The sequence below is a fragment of the Diabrotica undecimpunctata genome, chromosome 1, assembly GCF_040954645.1.
Source record: "Diabrotica undecimpunctata isolate CICGRU chromosome 1, icDiaUnde3, whole genome shotgun sequence".
NCBI classification, from domain to species: domain Eukaryota; kingdom Metazoa; phylum Arthropoda; class Insecta; order Coleoptera; family Chrysomelidae; genus Diabrotica; species Diabrotica undecimpunctata.
Window position 1 is genome coordinate 128,181,321 of NC_092803.1, and position 24,774 is coordinate 128,206,094.

A 24,774-nucleotide genomic window follows, 5' to 3' on the forward strand; every position below is an offset into this window, starting at 1 on the left:
ACAATGTGTTAAAGACCGTTTATTGTTCGATAGCGTCTGTGTTTTTGTACGCGGAATTTTGACTAAATGTTTGAGAATTAAAAAGGGGATTTATCTTGTTTATCTTTACTGTCATCTATTTCCAGTATTGACAAGATTGCTCAGGCATAAATAAAAGCTCTTGTCAATACTTTCCCAGCCTAGTATTTTCTAATTATTATTTCTTTATATAGTGTCATATGACGGCTTAGTGAAAAATATTGTATACGCTATGTATACAAACGTAATTCATCTGTGGTTAGAGGATTCGACTATATCTCTTTTCTTGGGAGCCTGTGCCCTTTTCCTGTGCAAAAGTAGTCTCACATTTTGATCACTAGGGAGTAACTTATATCTCCATGTTTCTTTTATAAGATGGTAGCACCATTATTATGTCGTGATCGCCATTATTGTGTCTTCATATAGTTCCGCTAGAATACTAGTAACTTACGCTGTTTTCTGTACACACTGTATATTTAAATTCATGAGAGAAGTAAATTTTTCAAATATTTCTGCTACGTTAAGTTGTAAACGATTATTATTTCAGCTTTCCTCGTTTACAGTATTTTTAAAAGCATTTTTTGATTAAAAGTTCTCAACTCCAGACGTTTCCTACTAATCCCTATTTCACAGACAAAAGCAACTAAACTCGAAGAACTATAAATCATGTAGATGCGGGTTTAATGTTTTATGCGTTTCATTAGTCGAAAATTATAATTTCTTGTACAACTATCACGAGATACATGGGTAAAAGAGAAGAAAACTTATGACACTGACGACGGTGATGTATTTAGAATATACACTACAAAAGACCTTATAGTTTTACTAAAAACAATATATCTTTTGATATATCAGTGTTTTGGGACTGAATTAATCAGATATTAAATAATTTCTATTTCTATTTCATATATTTTTTTTACAAGCTATTTTACATTTTCACTATTAGAATCAAATATCATTACATATTTAAAGATATACATATAAACATATATATATATATATATATATATATATATATATATATATATATATATATATATATATATATATATATATCTTTAAATATGTAATGATATTTGATTCTAATAGTGAAAATGTAAAATAGCCTAACTATAATCAAATTAAACGAATGTCCAAGTGTTACTAGAACAAGCCATACAAAAAGTAACAGCTTCTAACTGGCATTTATGGATAAAATATCCACAAAAGAAAAATAAAATGTGGGATAAGCATGTTAAAGCTTTTATCAAGCCCATTAATACTATTTTAGGAGAAGGTAGTAGTGATATTAAATTAAAGTTTAATTGTTCTAGGAGTGAGTCAGTTTAAACGTATATTTTCAGAAATAACTAATAAAGTTCTGGTTAATATATTCAGAAAGAACCTGACAGATCCTTCATTCTACGTGTAGTAGTGTAGAATTGTGTATAGCACTCTTAGTCCTAATAATTTCTAGTCAGTTAAAAAAATAGACACTGAATAACTTTAATAGTCCAAAGTTAGCATTAAGGGTTAAAAAATAATTTAAAAAATACATTGCAGATTTTTTGCTGTCACGGTCCTTACAAAGATTTTCTTGGCTATAATAAATTTTCACGAAACTATCGTAGACACCTCCAGTCTATGCTTTTGAAACGATAACCTGACAATCCTATTAGTCCAGTCGGGTTAGACGAAAAAAGGCCTAATCTTCCTTGGCGATCTGCCCCAAATTTTATTATTCCAACCTTTAGTGAGTAATTTGAAAATTAAAAAGGAGAACCATTTTTGCTCAATATCTCTGCCATTTTTAACTTTTTGACAAAAATGGTACGGACTGAAATTGTTGCCAATGCAATTTCCTACAATTTTTTTCCAACAATTGTTTTCGTGCGATTGATATTTTCCCAGTAAAGGGGGAAATTATAATTATCGAAAACATAATTATCGAAAGCATCGAGAAAAATCTCATTTATTATTAACTTTACGACATAAATGTGCATAAACAAAAACGAAGAGAACTATATTTTATACAATTTTGGTCTCTTTTACTTTTTTTTCGCTAAAATTAATATTTGAGGTCGTTCGTGTGCGGCAAAAAGTGCGAGATTTTAAAGAGATTGGTGATATAGAAATTAGTTTTGTTCAATATTTCGGCTATTTAAAACTTTTCGATAAAATGGTACGGACTTAAAATATTGTTGTTGTATGATATAGCTTAGGTTGGCAGCACTAGCAGTTAACGCAGGGATGTCATCAGTCAGTCAACAGGTTGATTAGATTATAAAAGTTATATGTTAAGGAGCACAAATAAAATATAAAAACTTGTATAAAAATAAACACAATAAGCATAATACATGATGTCAGGTCTATAAGAATCCTAAAAAAAAAAGAATCCAATTGTAACGAACCTATGAAATGGAGTCTGTCAAGGCACCAAAAAGCATCGTGTTTAATCGGTATATCAGTCAAAATTATAAGAAGTTTATGAATAGTTTCTCTTTCTATCTAACGGCAACTGGGCTGTGTAACAAAGATGACGAAACCAAAATTGAAATTTTCTTAAATTTAGCTGGTGAAGATGCTGAAGACATTTTTAGAACGTTAAAGTTTGTTGGTAATGTGGGAAAAAAGTATAATAAAGTAATACAGGCGTGTGAGGAGGTTTGCAAGACACTTCAGAACAAAACATATAATAGATAAGTTCTTCAACAGAAGTCAAGGTGAAGATGTAGAATTTGACAGGATCCTGACAGGCATTAAAATGTTAGCAAAGCTATGCAATGCTTAAGAAAGACAGTGTCTGGAAGCCCACAGAATTGGTTTTATAGGAAGTGTTTTTATTCAATTTCTCGGCCATATTCAACTTTTTGATAAAATCGTAAGTACATAAATTATTGCATTAGCATTTTCTAGAATTTCTTTTGTAAAAAATTTTTTCGTGGGGTCGATGTTTTCTGATTTAAGAGTGAAAATAGCGATCAAGTATAATTATCGAATTATCTCGTCTGTTATTAACATTACAGCATAAATGTAGCTAAACAAAACTGGAGAGAATATTATATTTTATCAAATCAATATTTAAGGTCCTAGGCAGAACGAACCCTAGACGGTGACATTATAAGTATTAAGCCCTAAACAGGAACGAACCTAAAAATTGATTTTAGCAAAAAAATTAAAGACATCAAAATTGTATAAAATAACTCGGAAAATATCGACCCTGCGAAAAAAATTGAAAGAGAAATTTCAGTAAATTACATTTGCAACAATGTCGGCTCCTACCATTTTTTTCCAAAAGTTCAAATCAAGATGACAGCTTAAGCAACGGCGCAATTCAGTCGCGATTTTAAATTTTCACTACTATTAATCCCCCTTGTTTGGGAAAGTATTTAGTATTTATTTTCATATTTTTTATTTAATAAAGGTATATTCTACTTACTTATTTACTTTAAAAGATAACATTTTCTTCTATTCAGTAAAATCTTTTTGTTAAACTGGCTTAAACACATGTAGTCTATTTTTAACTTGACTAAGATATTGACTTGTCTTTTGTTATTTGGAAATTATATTGCACAGAGCACAGAAACTGCTGTAAAGTATCATATTTCTGTGACCATTTAGTTGAATTATCGCCATTTAAAAGCACCATACAATAGAGTTGATTAATGGGTGTGCACTTGACTCACTTGCCCTACGGACCACCTAGAAGTATGGCCATTCTGATTATTTTATACCAAGAACTTCACACTATCTATCGAGACAGCGTACTGAAAACATCCCAGTTTATCGCTTACGTCCTATCGTGCCTCGGCGTCCCGAGAGTCGCGACGCGCACTACCATTCTACTGCCTACTACGATTAATACACCAATATTTGAAAGGTAAGTTTTTTCTTTGTATAGATAACAGCAGTGAGTCAAGCCAGCTAATTTTCGTAATATTTAAATTAATTGCTAATTTATTCACAATCATCTACATTACATATCCACAATCAAAATATTGCATTTTTTCTTCATTATTATTCTAATTCATTTAACCAGCGTCCTTTAGTTTTCACAAAACGCCCCTAATGGTTAGATTAATGCAATTTGGGGCAGCTTGCCATGCGAGGTCAAATGCTATTCCGGCTGGACTATATTGAATTTTGAGTATTATAATAAATAGGTTAGATGTCAGGAGCTTCTGAAAATGCTGTAAATTTACCTCCATATTTAAACTGTAATTGAGTATAATTTAAGCATTTTATAAAATTTTCATTTATTGTGGCACTTTTTGTTATGCACTACATAAAAGACTTTTTGCTGGGGTAACATAAATACTCGTGTTCTATTTCGGTGGTACGTGAAAAATTTTGCTGCAGTACATCTGAGACAGAAATTTTTTTTTGGAAAATTTTGTTTTCCATACGGTTAACTTATGTTCTATTTTGCTTTTAGTATCGTTTATTGTTACTAAAAGGGCTAAAATTGTATAAGTTAATATTTTAAACTTTTATATTTCAGGCCACAATTCGATTTTATTTAGTAAGCTGTACTGGAATAAGATCCATTACAGTACACTTATTATAAATATAATCGAGACATTACAATATGAGGGAAGATAAATATTATTACCTGTTTCCTGTAAGGGGTAATAACACCAATGTGACTTTGCTTAATAGCTACCCCCTTGGCTTTAGTCGATAGTAATTTTGAAACATATTCAACAGTCTGCTCAATTTCTTGGACGTTAAAGAAACTAAAAATAAATTAAAAACATGTATTAAAAATTAATTATATTGAAAGTGTTTTAGTTATAATAAAAATTAATTTAGCCACTATAAACAATGCCGCTTTTCAATTGGCAATATATCCAATTATATATGCCTCTATTAGGTATGTCCAAAACAACTTTGGCACAAAATAATTAACAAAATTAATAAGTACTGCGAATTGTAAATTATAGAACAGACCACAAAAAACCTTTAAAAAAAGCGTTCCCCGCTTCTTGAAAAGATGTACTTAGTAGATCTTTAATCAAACGGTCGAAAACGTTATTCGGTAATTAATAAACGAAAATAATAAATAAAAGTAATAAATGAATCACTTAATTGAGAAACTCCAGTCACAAAACTAAAACTTTCGGAAAACAAGAAAAAACTGTGTGAGGAAAACATGAAGATTTCTACATGTAAAAAACTGACCTAATTCCATTTATACACTGTTTCTTGACTTTTTCTCTCTCAATATTTTTTGAAAAAAAGATTGAGAAGAAGCTCTATATCAGCTTACACTTGATTGATTTATGGGGTTTCTCAAATAAATTGTTCAGCGTCCCGTACAAGTCTGTAGCTTGAAAAATATAGAAGTTATTACAATTGTTTATAAGTAAAAAACATACCCCTTTTTCAAACGTTTATTTTGTAAATAATTTCGATGAAAACTCGATATGCATTTAACTTCTGAGATAGTCTAAGTTTTAAAGAATCCTATGAAATTTGCTGAATGTGTCTAGCATCATGCATAGGGCAAGCTCAATAGTATAAATAATTAGCCTCAGGGATAAACAAATTAAATAACTTATAAAATATTTGACTGATCGGGGGGAACTTTCGCAATCTAAAAGATGGTAATTCCTTGATGTTTAAATGTATTAATACCATTTTATTTTGTTAATAAAAAAATTAATAAAATTCATAAATTAGTGCAAAAAAACTGCTTTTTTGCAAATATCTATGTAGGTATATTAGAAAAACGGGAAAATAAAGATATTCTTGACATAAAAAAATGACAAATATTGTTTATTTAAAATATAAGGGAAAAAATTTATAGACAAAAAATCAACCCCACCTATGTCTTAAAAGCTTCAGATATCTGCGAAACATTTTCCACCTTTTTTTTTAACCAGACTGGGCTACTAATACATCGATAAATCATACCGCTCTAGATAGGTTACAAATGGTTTCTTTGCAAAAATGTGTATTTACGGTTTAAAAGTCCATTTTAGTAAAAAAACAATTTTTGTAAAATTATGACTTATAGAGTTTCTCAAATAAGTGATTAAAGTAGCTCTACCTGTATAAAAAAAGAGTAGGTGTTCAAAGAAAAGTAATTAATTATTGTAGTAATTTTATCAGCATCATTGTAGAACGTTATAAACTGGTTTAAAAATTCACAAAGTTTTTTGACTTGAGCTACCGCAGTGGATTATACTATTTATAAATTTGCGTCAAGGCCCAAACAATAAATGAATCTGAAGAATGTTGTTTTTAAATCAAAAACTAATTAAAAGTTTGTCGCACTTGGGAATTATACAGGCTAATTTGAATTACAACTGAGTCTTAAGTGAAAATGTTGGAAGAAAATATTCAACAATTATATATTCAGTTAATTTATTCATATTTTCTTCTAATGAGGACATGCCAAGCTGCTATTAAAAATTACTAAAAGCGTCAATTAGTACAAGAGGAATAGCAGATGTTAGGGATGGATTCAATGGTAAAAAAAAAAGAAATTACTGAAGTATATAAATATTAGTGCTGGAACTGATCACGGAGAGAGAATTAAGTGGACAGAATATCAAAAAGCAATAGTATAATTCCGTAGCCTGATTTTAAAGATGGTCAACTCCATTTTTTTGAAAATTCAGATATTGACGGATTCTTGTGTAAAATAACATGGGGAATCCAAATCTAAATAGTTTTGGTGTCAAAAATGGCCGGAACAATGTTAAAACTGCATTTGAATAGTACCCTTGGTTAGAAAATCGGCCAGCTCTCAAATATGTTGGTGACAAAAACGGTCATCTCCACAAAGCACCAATCAGATGGCTTCATTCTGTCACGTGACCTCACCGCCTCAGGCAGAAGACAGCAGTGAACTGAGCTATTCTGGTGTGTTGTTACTGGCTTTGTTTTATTGTTTAGTATTTTAAAGTTTTACCAATATACTAAAAAGATATTACTGTAATAAACCTGCAGAAATAACATGAAAGGAACTAATGTTAAAGAATCTCCTTTGTTGAAAGGAAGAAAGAAACTACCAAATCCTTCAAATTGGAAAAAAGCCAAACAGAAGATTTTGAGGTTAGTATTAAACCATAACCTAACATTGAATAAACTAATAGACAAACTTAAATAACATTCATTTAAAATTACTATTACTTAGGCCTAGGCCTAGTTATTAGAGTGAAAATGGAACAATTTCTAGTAGGCCTAACCTATTCACACATTATTTTTATTTTTCTTTAACTTATGTTAGAATAAAATAAGTTTCCCTGACATAAAACAGTTTGTATTTTGGTTTTGAATCCAATGTTTGTTTTAGGTACAGTTCAAAGGGATTACCTGATGCTCCTTCGTGTGGCCACAGAGGGAAGAAAAATTGCAGTTTATTGAAGATGCAAGATATAAATAGGTTTCATAGTGCATTTTATTCTGAAAAGACAAAAGCCAGCCAAGATGCTTTCATTCTTAAGTATTGCACAGCAGAACAACCAAAAAGAACCAGACCAGGAGACGGATCAAGACATACTAAAGGCGTAACCTACCAATATTGTATTGAAACAACAGCAGGAAATGATTAGGTATATGTAGGAACACGTTTATTAATGTATTGGGAATCACAAAACACAGAGTTGAAGGTGTTTTCACAAGATTTAAAAAAGACGGATGTCTCATCCCCGAGGACTAGGTGGTTATAGGAAGGCTAATGTATCAGAAAAAAATTGATTCTGTAATACATTTTGTAAAGCAGTTTAAAGGCACAGAATCACATTACAGTAGAGCGAGGAGTACTCGTATTTATCTTGATTCCACCCTGTCTATTTCTAAAATGTGGAAGATGTACGAAGAATCCGTTGTTGATGAATTTAAAGTTAAAGAGTCGTTTTTCCGACACATATTCGTAACTAGGTTCAACATTAGCTTTAAAATGCCTTCGACAGATGTGTGTTCAACCTGCCTTCAGTACAAAGAAAAAATTAAAGTTGAAAAAAATGAAGCAATATTGCAAACGCTTAAAACAGAATACACTGTTCACACTACCCGTGCTAAAGGGTTTTTTAACCTTTTGAAAAAAGATGAACCTAATGTTGCTATAATGTCGTACGACATGCAAAAATATATGCCTCTGCCAAAGCTCCCAGATCAGAGTGTGTACTATTCAAGACAGTTATACTGCTATAATCTGACGATAGTTTCTGGATGTTCTACTGGAATCGAAGCTTTACGCAAAGAAAATGTATCAATTTACTCTTGGGCCGAATACGAAATGAAAAAGTCTTCGAATGAAATAGCCTCTGCAGTATTCGAAGAACTTGAGTGCAGATCTAAATCTGGTTACTTTGAAGGAAAAGACACCTTAAGGATGGTAGCTGATGGGTGTTCAGGCCAAAACAAGAATACTATTGTATTAACGATGTGATTAACTAAAATTTCAATCACTACAGTGGAGCTTGTGTTTCCTGTTACCGGTCACTCATATATGCCTAGTGATAGAATTTTTGGTGGCATAGAACGAAGTTTAAAGAAAAGAGATACAATTGTGCAGCTTGAAGAGTATCATTCAGAATTTAGTAAGCATGGGACAGTCAAACTTTTAGGAAAAGACTGGACCAACCAAGATTGGAAGTCAGAAGCTAAAAACTGTGTTAAAGACAAAAAAAATCTTCATTTCAAAATTTCACAAGTCAAAAAGTTAATTCTGACCAAGAAGCAAAAGTCAGTAACTGTCAGTGGCGAACAAAACTATAGTTTCCCAATTAATTCAAGTTTGAGTGTCATGAGACCAGGGAAAAAAGTGTGGAATATAAACCCAACTGAACTTACGCTTGATTGAGTTTAGTAGCGTCTGCAGGTCTTTGTCACTTTCAAAGATAATGAGTATCGTCAGCATAACGAATGTTTATATTTTCACCATTTATCTTGATCCCTTCTGTACAGTTCTCAAGTGCTTGTGCAAATAACTCTTCAGAGTATGTATTAAATAGTATTGATTAAAGTACGCAGCCTCTGAAGCCATTACGAAAGCCAAACTGTCGATTACTCATAACCGCTTCACACTTTCTGAATATCCTTGTATGTATAACCTTTAAAAATGTTTCCAATAGTTGTGACATTTATCTGAATAATCTATAGCCGACATGGTCCCATAATTAAACGGCAGGAAAAGAATGGATGAGAAATTTTATAAGAAGAAATGCAAACCTTTCCTTGAGAACTCCTGAAGGATGCAGTTTATAAATTCTTTGATAATTTATGCATCGTGATAAAACGTACTGAAAGATTTAGCGACGGAACACGTATTTATAACTTAGACGAAACAGCTACAGTCAGTGTCCAGAAATCGTCGACAGTTTTGGCTGATAAAGGGACAGAATAAATTAACAAAGTGACGAGTGGAGAAAAAGGCGTGCTTCTAACAACATGTGCTATTATAAGTGCTACAGGAAATCATCTCCGATATGCTCATTATGACCGTTGGTGCTCCACTCGGTATTTTAGGACTTGCGTCTCCGTCTGGGTGGATAAATGCTGAGGTATTTTTCAAAGTAGTGGAACAGTTTATTCTACACATATCCATTTAAAAGGAAACCCCAGTCTTTTTTTATTATGACAATCATAACAGCTACCTGTCTATCTAAGTGATAAATGTGGTCAAAGAAAATGGCGTTACTATCGTTACCTTTCCAACAGATTTTACGAATAAGTTGTAGCCTTTAGATGTAGGTGTACGTGTTTCAAGCTTAGCTTATATTGCTGCCGTAGGTAGCTGGCTAATGTATCATCCTGGAAAGCCAATTACGATTTATGAAGTTGGAGCTTGTGTAAGAGAAGCACATCAACGAGCAATGACTCCGGCAAATATTATCTCAACCTTTAAAAAATGTAAAATATATCCTTTCAATTGGAAAATATTCACATATATTGACTTTTTGCCCTGACAGCGACAGACCCCAGTTGCCGTTAGCTAACCCAATCCCTTCCCGTAATCCAATAAATTAGGAAGCTAAAGAAGTAGTTAATAAGTTTGAGTTTTGACGTAAGTCTTGAAGAAATTAGAAGATATCTTAAGGCTAAACCACGAAAATAAACATCCAAAGGTAGAATGAAGAGAAAGACGATAATACCTACTAATACTCCTGCGAAACTTGAGCTGGAAGACAGAGACAATAAAAATAAAATAAAAGTGCAATAGCACAACACAAAGATATGAGTGTTAAGCTAAAGATAAAAGATAGTGATGAAGAAAATCAAGAAGGTATTCTGGTGCATCATCTGACCGATTTAACTCCTGAGGTCGGGGATTATGTTCTGGCAGAATTTAAGTCAGAAAATACAAAAGCAAAGTCAGTTTACTATATCGGAAAGCTACTTTCTTGCGCAACACAGACCAATGAGGTGGAGTTAACTTTTATGGAGAAAAGTCTATTCGAAATTGTTGATTCGAAATTTTATTTTCCTGGAATTCCGGATATTACCACAATTTCAATGAAGGACATTAGGAGGATATTACCAAAGCCAATTAACTACGGCTATACATTTTCGTTTTTTTTTTCTTTTGACTTAAATTTTAATTTGATGAATATGCCGTTCTCTCCTTACAAGACACTCTTTTGTACTCTTAATACAATATGTACTATTTCCGTTTCATTATTTTGTGAAATATTTTGCATATTAAATTTGGTTTTTTAGTTTTTTTAACGTATAAATTTATACTGTCTCATTGTTACCCAGGCATATGTAACACTGAGACAAATGACAGCTTGACATTATGTCAAATATAAGTATAACAGATTATGTTTTCAAATTTGATTTTTTTCTTTAGTAACCAATACATATAAGAGTACAAGGCTGCCAAAATTTTTCTATGCATATGATAGTAGTGGACTTACGGTTGAAAAAAGTTCTTCATTGTTACCCAGGCTATCCTACATTTGAAAGTATATAACTTTACAATGATATTGTCGATATTTTTAAATTATCTTCTTGGGACTCTAAAATATTAACAATATCATTTTAATTAAAGTTATCTACTTTAAAATGTTTAATGTTTAATGTCTGAATTAAGTTTTGTATTTTGAGATCACTTTTCCAAACTTATTTCCGCAAAAGTAGTAAATTATCATTAATTAACTTTTCATTTTAAAATCTATAAACGAAAGGTATACAATCTCAAAAATAAACTTTTGTTTCAATTGATGCAGTTTTATTTTATTACTAAACTGCATATCAATATTTTGTTGTTTTAATATTGGCTATGAGAACATATAATTGGTTGTATCCTAATTTGCAGTCACTGCCAGTGACTGCCGCTAAAAATTTAACCAACGTAGCAAAAAATAATTACTAAATTTAGTAGACAGTTGGGACTGTGATCTGCGAACCGAGTATATGAAAACTTCTCATAACGCTTCATGAACTGATCGGAAATGACACAATAATGAAGAACGCATTTTTACATACAAGAATCCGGAAACGTAATTATTGTGTTCGTGATAATGATTTTTGGATTTAGTTTCTATCTAAGCTCACGAAATTATAGTTTGATAATGTTCCGTATACTTTATATAAAAACAATATTTTTTGATGCTATGCTTTTAATGACAGTGATCTCAATGTGATAGATAGTTTTGATCAAGTAGAAATAAAGGGATCTTCTGCTTTATTGCATCTTTTTCTGTTGTAGTAGAGATTCACTCTTCGATTTTGCTACAATTTCTATCAACTGTATTAGAAATCCAATATGAACATTTGCGGTTGGTTCGCTAATTCTAGTCCCAAATGTCTAGTAAATTTGGTAATTATTCTTTTGTCAAATTAGTTAAATCTTGTCAGACTAGAAGTCGTTGGAAATTACTATACAATCAAACACACGTGCTTATAGCCAATCTTAATTGCAAACAAACATTTATTCACATGCAGTTTATTACCAAAATAAAACTGCTTCATAATTAAAACAATAAATCAAAGTTTCCCCAAATTTCCCCAAAGTATTTGGGGAAATAAATTCCACAAAATTAGGCAGTCAATCAGAAAAGGTTAATAAGATAACACCATATACTTCATTGTTGTTGACATTTTCGCATGATAGAACTAATATAAAAACAAACAAAGGTATATGCAGAAGGCACCATGTAGAGCAAAAGGTTCTTATATTTTTTTTGTAAATTCAACCGATGAACAAAAAAAGAAAATACATTAATATACATTTTATACGAAAATACAGTTTAGACTGTATACACAAACTTAGGAAACAGATATTTTGGAACAATCGTGTTAGTGTCACTGCGATCATGTTTTCGATTCGTGAGTACCATGATATATTGATTATTATATAGTATATTGGAATGTCGAAAAACGTTGTTCATAGGACATTCAGGGAACAACTTCTATATCCTTACCACTATCAAATAGTACAAGATTTACACCAAGGTGATCTTTTTCGATAATTAATATTTTGTAGATGGTTTAAAGATAAACTCGTCAGAGAGCCTGAATTTCCATCTAAAATATTATGTACGGATGAAGCATCTTTCACAAAAAAAGGTGTGTTTAATTTTTATAATTGACACATATGGGGTGACGAAAACCCTTATTTAATAATTGCTGTAATATTGCTGTAATAATTAACAATCGTTTGATAGGACCATATGAATTACTCAGAACACTAAATGGAGAGGCCCACTAGAATTTCTTGCAAAATGTTTTGACGGCACTTCTTGAAGACGTGCCTATGCAAACACGCCGTGAAATGTGGTTTCTTCACGACGGAGCCGCAACACATTTTACCAGAGCTGTTAAAAATGATCTTGATACCCCTTATAGTCCTCGTTGGATTGGTAGGAATGGACCCATTCTATGGCCACCATAAAGTCTCGAATGCAATGTACTGGATTTTTAATTTTTTGGACATCTCAAACTGTTATTTTATGATAACCGGGATAAAATCAAAACAGATGCTGAATTACGGGAATGAATTTTTGCTGTTGCAGAAACTATCCGACATGATTTAGTTAACTATAGCATTACTAACAATTGGATTTGTCGTATCAATGCAAGGTGGAGGTCACTTTAAACATTTATTTTAATAATTATTTTCAAGTACAGGTATCTAATTTAATTTACTGATAGTTCGAGCATATTGCAAAAATAAATTAGAATTATTAAAGGTTAGTATTGTATTTCCACTGTAAACATGTAATTCAGGTTAAAGCCCTCGGCATTTAACACCGTTAAAGCTTAATAAATACATAATACTAGTTCAATTAAAAGATAAAGTGTTTTTTTAATGTTATTAATTGACATTTTAACAATTCGTATAAAATTATGCTATATTTCAATACATTTTAGAAAAACAATACAAATAATTTTTGTTTGTAGCATTATTTACTTTTAAGGAATTAAACCATAGTACTTACTTCCTTAAGTAAAAATAATAATTTATTTAAAACCTTAATTACTCGAGATAATAGCAAATGCCACATTATAAAAGTAAGAAATGATTATTTTACAGATATTACATACATTTCCTCAGATGTCAAGAACCGTGAAAAGTAAATAAACAAGGGTTGGATTATGTTATATAGTATTTTTCATATAAAAATGCGTGCACGTCACAATTTATATAAAGTGACGTCACTTATATTTAAAATTTTCAGAACGTCAACCTTAGAGTTCAAATTTTCCTAACACAGCTAATAATACGAAACCCATACGTAACTGCTCGATCTTTCGTAGGCGTCAACATGGTATAATAATCCGAAAAATGTAATCATCATTATATTGTTAATTTTAGAATTATATTGATTAAATAACCAAAAACATTTGTTATTATTAATAATATAAATTTTATGAAATAACTCTTTAAGTCTAATATTCCACAAAATAATAATTTTAATTAAATATATTACACAATTGTACGCAACTGATATGGGAATACTTCAAATTTGATTGAGAGTTCATCGTGTGGCAAAATTGATTGAAGTGTTGCCGCTCTTTTAGAGTAAGAATTTTGTTTATGTTTTAAATAGTAAGTTTATTTTAGCTGTTAATAGTATGAGGTAGGAATTATTGTGCTGTAGGTTTGCAACTATAAATCTGTCAAAATATTCCCTAGCTGAGCGAATGAACTATATTACTTTTTTACTTAATTTGTTTAAAAGTATTTACTTACCTTGGTGATGATTTATCTCTTACGTCTTCCCCTTCAACGTTATGAAAAATAACTGGAAATTTCTGGTTTACAAGATTATCTGAGCCGATGAACAAATCCGTAAATTCATTGCCAGCTGCGATTAGCTCATTATTATAAAATAATCTACTTGATGTTTTCAGAATCGATTCGTGAGATCTATAATTTTTTACCAATTTGGTTACACAACGATCATCAAATGAATTGTTTTCATTTTTAGAATACAATTGATTGAAAATAAGTCTTTGTAGCATTGACTGACCTAAAAAAAAAACAAAATATCGTTAGGTAATTCAAATGTAATATAATATTACATCGTTTTTTGGAATTCACTAATCGTAAATTAGTTTTTCCTGAGATTTATGTGAAACCTCACCTAGGGACAGATTTCGTGTTTCGTACCTGAAATCCATATCTTGTATTTAAACAGTATTAAAATTTTTAGTGCATCTGGAGTGAAATCTGGATCCTGTATCTAACATAATGTGACGCATGCGCAGTAAAACTGTATCTGCTAAAATTAGCCGAAATTTCAAACGGCTAGTTATGCGCGGCAAAACAAATGGTCGCAGTGTTCTGAAAAACTAAGTCAAATTAAAGACAATGCTTTACAAGAACAAGCCTTTTTGTTACCTAGGAAAAAACAAGTCATCTTTTACTCAACTCTGACTTGGTCACACCTGCCATACACATATTTACTGAACAACAAGAGACAACCCCCCATACTTCGACCAGTGTCAAACCAACAGTAAAGTAAAACATATTTTAACCGAATGTTAAATTTTCCAGGAAACGAGTAGTAAACTCAACCTTCCCAGCGACATAGCTGAGCTTCTTAGAGAGAATAATCATCTAAACAACATCATAAAGTTTTAACCGCTATAGGCATAAAAGATATTTAAATTAAAATCTAGTTTGTATCACAAATTATTTCAACCTTCTTTCATGTTAATATGTAATTAATATTGTAGCCTTTCTTTGTTTTAATATGTATTTTTCCATTGTTGTCGTCTATGACCCATTGGTTCGGACGAGGTTAAATAAATAAATAAAAGAAAAAAAAAAGAAAGAAATTTACTTATTTATGTTATGAAAGGAAAAAAATGTTTATAAAAATTAGTACCACTTTTTAACATGGGGGAACATATTCTTATTCAGCGAAAAATTTTACATAAGATGAGAATAGTTTTCTATCCTATCCACCCTTCCACGCATACAGAAAGGTACCCAGCTGTCGGACTAAATAGCAATAATCTATTAGAACTTCCTGAATGGAATTTGAAAAAGATTAATTTTGGATTTTATATATATGTTTTTGTTTCAGTATAGTTATTGGTCGACTAGTATTTTCAGACATTGGAATTGTTTATTAGATTTATTAGTATGTACATATATATATATATATATATTTAGGGATTCTACAGTATTCACTGCCTTCCCTCGCTCAACCGTTTCCATCTCTCTCTGTTGTTCCATTCTCCATCGTTCAGTCCTCTCTTACTCATGGCGTCGTCTACTTCGTTCCTCCAGGATTTTCGGGGTCGTCCTCTTTTCCTCCTTCCTATGGGGCTCCATTCGGTTATTTTCTTTATCCATCTGCTGTCGCTAGTTCTTCTTACATGTCCATACCACTTTAGTCTTTTTTGTTCTATATATGTTAGTATGTCTGTTTCTATTGATGTTCTTTGCTTTATTTCGTCATTACTTCTCCTATCCATTCTTGTTACTCTGCAGCATCTTCGCAGGCATTCCATCTCTGTTGCTACTATCTTACTGCTGGTTTTCTTGTTTATGATCCAATTTTCAGCCCCATATGTCATAATACTTCGCACTAATGTTCGGAAGACAAAAACGCAGATTTATAAAACATTAGTATGTACATAAATAATGAAATTATTTTTAGTTTTTTACATTTTATGATTAAAACCTATACTTCAATATTAAGTTTCTACGTAATTTAAAGGATATTCAACAGGGTTTTTAATTTTTTAGTCGCGTCTGCGTTTGCCTGTTAGTGACACTCTTGAACCAAGTTTATAGTTCAGGCGTATTACCCAAAGAGTGGTTAACATCTATTTTTATTTGTCTCCCTAAAAAGAAAAACGCAAGAGAATGCAGCGATTACCGCACCATTAGCTTAATGTCTCATACGCTAAAGTTACTACTTAAAGTCATCCATAACCGAATATATCACAAACTGGACATAGACGTTAATAATACACAATTTGGTTTTCGCAAAGGCCTAGGAACACGTGAAGCTCTTTTTTCACTTAATATACTAATACAAAGATGCCTGGACGTCAATCAAGATATATACGCATGTTATATTGACTATAATAAAGCATTCGATAAAGTACGACATAAACATTTAATGAATGTCCTGAAATCAAAGAAGATTGACTACAACGACCTCAGGATCATATCAAATTTATATTATAAACAGCGAGCAAAAGTACGTGTTACCGAACAGCTGTCAGAAGAAATTGAAATTAGATGTGGAGTAAGACAGGGATGCGTATTGTCGCCAATTCTTTTCAATGCCTACTCCGAAGAGGTCCTGAAAAAAGCTCTTGAGGGTGAAACAGCTGGAATAAAGGTAAATGGAGTTCCCATTAACAACATTAGATATGCGGACGACACTGTGATCTTAGCCGAAAACATTGAAGATCTTCAGAGACTGGTGACCAGAATAGCAGAGTATGGAAAAGAGTATGGTCTAACAATGAATGTCAAGAAGACGAAATTTATGAGAATATCGAAAACTCAAAGAAATAACGAGAATCTTCTAATAAACGAAACCAACGTCGAACAAGTGGACAAATATGCATACCTGGGAACAATGATTAACTCCACAAATGATTACAATCAGGAGATAAAAATAAGAATAGAAAAGGCTAGAGCAAATTTCAACAAAATGAGAAGAGTTCTATGTACCAGGGATTTAAAACTGGAACTAAGAGTTAGGTTGGCGAGGTGCTATGTTTTTTCGACTTCAGACTTCAGAGCAGCCGTCTCAAAAGTCCGAATAGCTATGATGATTGCCGACCTCCGCCGCGGAGATGGCACTTGAAGAAGAAGAAGCGTTTGCTTAAATATAGGTCAAAAATTCAACTTATCCACAACAAAAAATTATTAAATAAAAACATTAAATACCTAAACTAGTAGGTACCTACTTACCGTATCCACAATATTGAGCAAACCCAGAATGTACCAACGGACCTAGTTGTTGCGGATCTCCAGCAAGTACCACTTGAGCCATAACATTGTCATTTTGTTCACTGTTTGATAAAATTCCTGCGATTGGAATCAAAGTTTGCGTTTCTGTGGCATATCCACTTTCATCAATGAATATATGCGAAAAATGATTGGGTGGAACGCCGCCATTAACCAGCCTGGAACATTTAACTTGTTAATGAACGCTTATTTGTTAAGTATTCTAACAGAAGATAAAAATTTGTAAACAAGGGGATAAAAGTGGAAAATGAATAAAGAAACTTCATAAGATTTAAATTTTTTTCTCTTCTGATTGTCTACTTTTTCTCTTTTAGTAAATTGTCTCTTCAAGAACATATTTTTTCTAAATTTGTCTGTACAAAATTCACATTAACTCTCTGTAATAATACTATTCACTTTAAGTTTTCATGACAAAAACTAAACACGATTTTTGATGTTAGTAGCATTTAAAGGCAAATGTTGACATAAAATTGATATGACCAGCAAGCCATCCAAACACGGGTTTAAACTGTAACGTTTAGCAGATAGTTGGTTTGACTAGAAGATTGTTAAGGATTCCATGGGTAGATATGATGATTACCAACCTTCGTCGCGGAGATGGTACTGAAAGAAGAAGGTTTGACTTATTTTCTTTAACTCAGTGCTTTATAAGGCAGACAGGAGAATTCGCAAACTGTTTTCTTGGCTCATTTTAAGTCTTCCTGGGATTCTACTATGGGATCTACCTTCTGCTGGACGTAAAGGATTCCAGCTCAAAGTTTTCTTTTTAATTTGGTTTCTTTAGAGTGTTGCCAAATTTCCTTTATTTCCGCTCTCTTATCTGCGTCCGTTATGATATCTGTAATATCTACTTTCTTTGGAAGTTTACTAACAATAGCTTGTTTTCATTATCTGCGCCAGGGGTCTTTGTATTTTTTATAGTTCTTAAAGCCACTCTTATGTATTTCCCAGACTTACAAAGATATCAGATAGCTTATATAAAAATTATTCTAAGAAAGGCTTAAGATAAATCTTACAATCAGAAAAGGAAAAGTAAACAAGTTGTGGGCAAAAATTGAATGACACAAAAGTTTTTACATACCTTGCACTAGTTACTATTGTTGTTAGCAATATTCTGTATTTAAGCAGATCCTGCATGGAAGGCATGAAAAATTCACCATGTTCTATATTCACAATATCTTCAAGTCCTTGCAACTCAACTTTATTTTGGGAATAGGCAGCGCCAAGAAGTCTAAATATTTCGGTTTTGGGAATAATTTTCCTCAATCTTACAGCAACTTCATTGGTTGCAGCATTGGAAGGGGCACAAATTAGAATTCTGGATTTGGGAAAATTTTTCCAAATCTGAAAGAAAAGCAAAAATATAAATAAAAAAATATGCAATATTTCATTTAATGGTTAGTATTGAGCTGTAGAAGTAGTAAAAATTCTACCAGTGTATAAAGGACGACGACAACAAATCTTCCTTTTATGTTATGGTTATGTTACCAACAGAAACCTACTGTCTAAGTATGACAACCACTACAAAGCGTATTCCTCTCTTGGACCCATTACCGGCATCACAATGGACAAAATACAAACAATCCCCACAACATCGGGAAGAAAGCAGCATAAGATGACAATTTGCATGCACATAAAATATCGAGAAACATGTATTTACACAATTAATAACGAAGCTAAAAGAATGACCCTGAAAAACATGAGGAAACAAGTGGATGATACCCAACAAGATTATCATATTACGGACCTAGCTTTTGGATAAAGCTGATACGACACCGGTTTCCAGCAGACGAAAATCGCAAAAAGAGCAGAACTGCGACTTTCTTCCCAAAATATTGTGGTGGTGTAAGTTAAAAAACTCATTTAATGAGAATTAAGCGTGTAGAGAAGCAATAATCCTGAAGAGATATCCTGACACAATTGTAGTTAGAGAATAAAATAGGGCTCATAAAAGCTGCTGTAACAAAACTTCACGATGAAGTTCCCTGTCCACTCGATATGAAGAAAATTTATAAGTTGATATGTCCTGAGAAATGTTCATAAAACATCACAATATCACAAAGGAATTCTTGAAGAAAAAAACAACTAAGTGAAAAGTTGTATGGTTGATGAACCCGCTAAATTCAAACGTGTGTTGAAATATAAGCGTGTATTAAAATTTACAAGTGCTGTCAGTTTGTATATGAAAGTGGGGATATGAAGGTAACAATAGTCAGTCTTTAAAAACAAAATAAAACTCAGTGGAGCGGTGGGAAATCATTTTAAGCCGGCCGCCGATAGGGGACTAAATGAGTGTTGCCACAAGGAGTGGATATCAAAGTATAGTTGAACAATATACTTAGAGTAATATCAACTACATCATGCAAACTCTATTCGCTGAACAAAAAGAAATTTAGGCGGTCTGAGTACACTAAGGATTCAAAGGCTACAAGCATCATTTACAAAGCAGAAGACTGATTCATGCAGCAGGAAAAAACATCATACAGGCAATGAGTTGGACGTCCAAACGATTATGAAACTAAATTTTAGAGACTGGGAGCTACACTTATGTGAGTATCAGATGCGAAAATATGAGTCTCCTTTGGAGATGGGTACTGTGTAGCCAGAAGAAATTGTTTTTAAACTCCCCATAAAAGATTTTCTAGCTTTTGTCTAGAAGACATAATTTTCATGTGGAGTTTAATAAAAGAGCAGAGTTTGGTATAAATATTTCACGACCAAAAGCCACAGATAGGTAGTATGTAGATAGATAGTAAAAAGAATCAGATAAGTTTTAGACGAGCACTTTACTTGGATCTGAAATTCTAATAAGCCACCTCCCTTGAAATCTCAAAAAAGACAACAACGAAAAATGAGCCTTTAACAAAATATTTTAAATTAGAAATTATTATAACCATCCCTTACGAACTGCATACAAAGCGCCAGTTTCTCATACCACGTCTTTATTTATCTTCAAAAATAACTACCACTAAATGAAAAGCTTGTAATACTAGGATAAGTCGTAAAGGAAATTTTCCTGAAACAGCTTCTTATTGGATTACTGAGACTAAAACAGTTACGAGGGCTAAGGTGCTGTAATGCGAAAAACTTGTAATACTAGGATAAGTTGTAAAGGAAATTTTCCTGAAACAGCTTCTTATTGGATTACTGAGACTAAAACAGTTGCGAGGGCTAAGGTGCTGCAATGCGAAAAGCAAGTGAGAGACTACCGCATTATTTTCCTCAGGACATCCGTCCGTAGATTCTTGTCACATTCAACGAACCAAAAAAACGGCCCCCAGTCTGAGGTAGGTCTTAAATAATCTCCCCGTTTTAATTATTTAACACATTTTTACGTGAACTATGAAAAGCTTATTTGCAGCAAGAAAACTCCAAGATATAATCCAGCAATTAAATACAGATAATATTCATATTATCTGCATAACTGAATTGCGATGGGAGGGCAGAGGAGCAACCAGTGCTAGTGAACAAATCCTTCACTACTCATGTAATAATAGAGATCCGGACCAAAGACACGGAGTTGGAATCCTAATAAACAAATGTTTATGTGAAGAACTATGTGCCAGTAATTCAGAAGAACTGGAGCGGTTTTATTAACAATCACTACATCAAAATCGTCTGTATTCTGCGCCGCTCTTAGTTATCGTTGAACGTTCATTCCCGTCAAGCGCTAATATTGCAAAGCCATGACATTGTTTTTCTGCTTACTTCCCTTTGGTCTTCTATCTTCCCTTCTACTATTATTGGCAGCAAGTTATATTTATCCTTTCTGTGTTTGACCGTAATTCATTATCAACCAGTACATTACAGCTAAAACAATAAACCCCAAAACTCCAAAACCATAATTTAATATTAGAAATCTTAGGAATAGCAATTAAACAGAAACATATAAAAAAAACGGGTGTGGCAGTCCAGTGGGACTGCCGGTAGAAGTTATACTTCTATACACGCGTTCGCCGTTACAAATTTACATGGGAGTCAATCTGCACAATCATTACATATTTAATGCTATAGTTAAGAGAGAGCAGAAGGAGAAAAAGAATTAGGTATATGGTGCATCGTTTGCTGTATATAAACATTTGACCTGTAATCGGAGTATAGCAAATGAAGGATTGTATCAATATTTTAATGAAAATATATATTTTTATTTTTATATATGTATAAAAGGAGTTGTGTAAAAAAATTTTTTACACATACTCTGCAGTAAAATTCATTGTTTATTTTGTTATTAATATAAAAATTACAATACAATTAATACACTGCAACATAATTCAATATAATAATACAATACAAATTAAAATGCAATATTCATAAGTATTTAAAACTGCCAATATAATATAACTTACTTTACGAAGATAAAAATAAAAAACCAACAACTCGGATTATGTTGTAAATTTTCATTTTATTTTAAAATTTAGCATTTTTGCGTATATTACATATATTTAATAACATTAACGTGAGGTTTTTAAATATTTCAAAAATAAAAAAAGAAATTCATATTGGGATTCGAACTCACGTACACCAGCGTACGAACCAAACACGTAAAAGATTTGTCAATTAGACATGATACTAACGGATTTCAAAATTGACAGTTGTCTGTCATACAGTGATTATTTTGAAATACAAGAGTCTAAAATAATTATGAACATTTAATAAATAATACAAAACATATAGTGTGCTATGTACATATGTAATGGTTTCACAGATTCACTCCCGTGCAAATTTTCAACGCCGACCGTGCGTATAGAAGTATAACTTCAAAAATAAATGGGTTCTGCGATATGGAAATCAAAAATGTTATTTGACCATTTGAAGTCATGGACTAGGTTAAAAGTGTCATTTGAAAGTCTTCTCCCATGTGGAACTATTAAATGTAACTGAATGAGATAAGAAATATTACAGTTAATGAAACAAAGCCAGCAATTCAAGGTCAGGCAAGACTAAGTGGGGTACCCAAATCTACATAGCACAACTTGTAAAGAAATTATAGCGAGCGAGGAAAGAAAACTTGGATATAATTTTTACTGAAGCCAAAAATGTCTATAAATACGGCAATAGGGCAATCTTTAAAAGTAAAAAATTATTAATTAAATTGCAGATCTTCAATAAAAAGCAATTCACAGACATAAAAAATAACCAAAACGAAGTAATACTAGGTAATAGTAATAATCGTCCTTATGCGATATTTAATAGCTGGAAAATGTACACCGGAATTTTTTTAACGATCACAAAAGACAAAGCTCACCTCAAATGGAACTTGATTGGCCCAATCATTATAAATACTGACTTTGTGAAGGCTAGCAAACTATTAAATAAGGGGATCCAGGAAAAAACGATATGTGAGTTATATATGAAGAAAATCCAGATATTATAGTAAATAAAGCTTTTCAACGATATCTACTACACGAGACAGATTCCAAAAACTATGTACAACATATATTCAAGAGTTGCGATTGACTGATAAGGATATAAGAGTTATCGTTATTCTGTGTTCGAACCAGAGATCATCAAAACTACAAGAAAATGTAAGATTTCTTCGTAAAAAAGGGGAATGAGCAAAAATGTATACTTTCTCCACGTTGTTTAACTTATAAGTAGCCAGAGCATTGACAGGTATTTATTAAGAAGATTTGGTCTGATGGTCTGAAGATAATGTCTTCTAAATGATAAGAAATATCTAGGATATAAATATATGTCATGGGTGCGTAGAATTTTGTCATGAATGGGAATCAATAGTTATGCCTATCATCTCATCTGACGAGATAATCAACCGTGAATCCTTACGCAAAAATGCAGGGCACCTTAATAAGAAGAAAAATAAATAATTGTAGGAAATATTACATATTTATATATTTTAATGTAAATATTAAGAAATAATTAAAATTTACTAAATTTAAACATTTTTACTTACCTGATACACTGATTCCACAATTGTTATAGTTTTTCCAGTTCCAGGTGGACCAAAAATTATAAAGGGGTAGTTCCTATGCTTGACAATATTTTTAACTGCAAGTATTTGCTCTTCGTTCAATGTTCTGTTGGACATTGCCCTTAAAAATTAAATAAATTAACATTTAAATAACCATTACATTTGCCTTAGAATATAAAGTTAGCAAAGCGCAGCTAGAATTGACAACTGAGTTTCCTACCCGGTAATTAAAAGTATTAGTAGCTTTTTCTGATGACGTTGACAAAATTGTCCAAATCACCAGAGATAACAAAGAAGTTTTTACGGTTTAAAATGGGGTTTAAAAAAAGTATGTGGTGGTTACGAAGAACCCGAGATTACGAATTAGACAAACTAAAGTCACAGATGAATACAATTTAGAAATCCTTAACGAATTCACATATCTGAAGGCAATCATAACAGCCGAAAATATTTATGAAATAGATTGGGAAGCTAGAATAATTTTAGGGAACAGGATGTATTATTCCCCTCAGCGACATTTCGTAAATCAAGAACTCTTAAGAACAGCAAAGATAAGGGTATATTAAACCATAATCCACCTCACAATGATATATTGAAGTAGTTTTAAAACCGAAGTTCGTACAGATTATCTATGGGCTAGAGACGAGATAACAGAAGAGATGTCAAGGAAAATCGTATGATGGGCAGGACATGTACAACTTTTTGAGAAAACCCCTGTAGTAGAAGATTAGTTTTGGTCGCTCAAGAGAAATATGGAAGATTGAAGTAACAAGTGTTCTACGTAAAGTAGGAGTAGACATCAGTACATAATCGTTCCTTTTCTAGTTAGGTGTCGAGGGAGGTGATTCTAGCTTTTGATGAATTTTCTTCATTCTTTTTTTTTTCATAGCAGAGATATTGTAGTACATCTGCTATGTCGCTGTTCCATCCTTTTATTGGACTGCCTCTTCTGTTTTTTTCTATTGCTTTAGCTTCCCACACTCTTTTCACTTGTCTGTTACTGTCCATTCGTGTTATATGAATGACCGAACCAGGCTAATTTTTTCTCCTTTGTCTTTTGTTTAAGATCCAGTTTTATGGATCCAGCAGATCCAGTTTTCTCCTCCGCATGTCAACGTTGACCTAAATATTGTTTAACATACTGTCATCTTTGTTTTCCTTGGTATTTTTTTGTTGTTTGATGCTTCCTCTGTTACTCTGTTATTTATTACTGTTCCCAGGTATATATATATATATATATATATATATATATATATATATATATATATATATATATATATATATATTTGTTTCTTTTTTTTTGTTGATCTATTATATTATATTATTATATTAGGTCATGTTTTTTTTTGTTATTATTCTTGTTCTTGTTATTTTCAGTATCTGTGTCTTCTGTTTATTTACATTAGGTTGTATTTTTTCTTCAGAGTTCCATTTTTCCGAATTG

General features: G+C 32.0%; 1 protein-coding gene across 1 annotated transcript in view; it reads right to left on the reverse strand.

Annotated features, from left to right (window-relative positions):
• Nucleotides 1-24,774, reverse strand: part of LOC140431658 (putative helicase mov-10-B.1) — a 98,737-nt gene that overhangs the window by 6,567 nt on the left and 67,396 nt on the right. The window contains exons 9-13 of the mRNA XM_072519546.1: nt 23,313-23,451; nt 18,483-18,745; nt 17,345-17,559; nt 14,150-14,429; nt 4,610-4,733 (exon numbers count right to left, since the gene is read on the reverse strand). Of these exons, the coding sequence (XP_072375647.1) occupies nt 4,610-4,733; nt 14,150-14,429; nt 17,345-17,559; nt 18,483-18,745; nt 23,313-23,451 (1,021 nt within the window). The remainder of the gene's footprint in view (nt 1-4,609; nt 4,734-14,149; nt 14,430-17,344; nt 17,560-18,482; nt 18,746-23,312; nt 23,452-24,774) is intronic.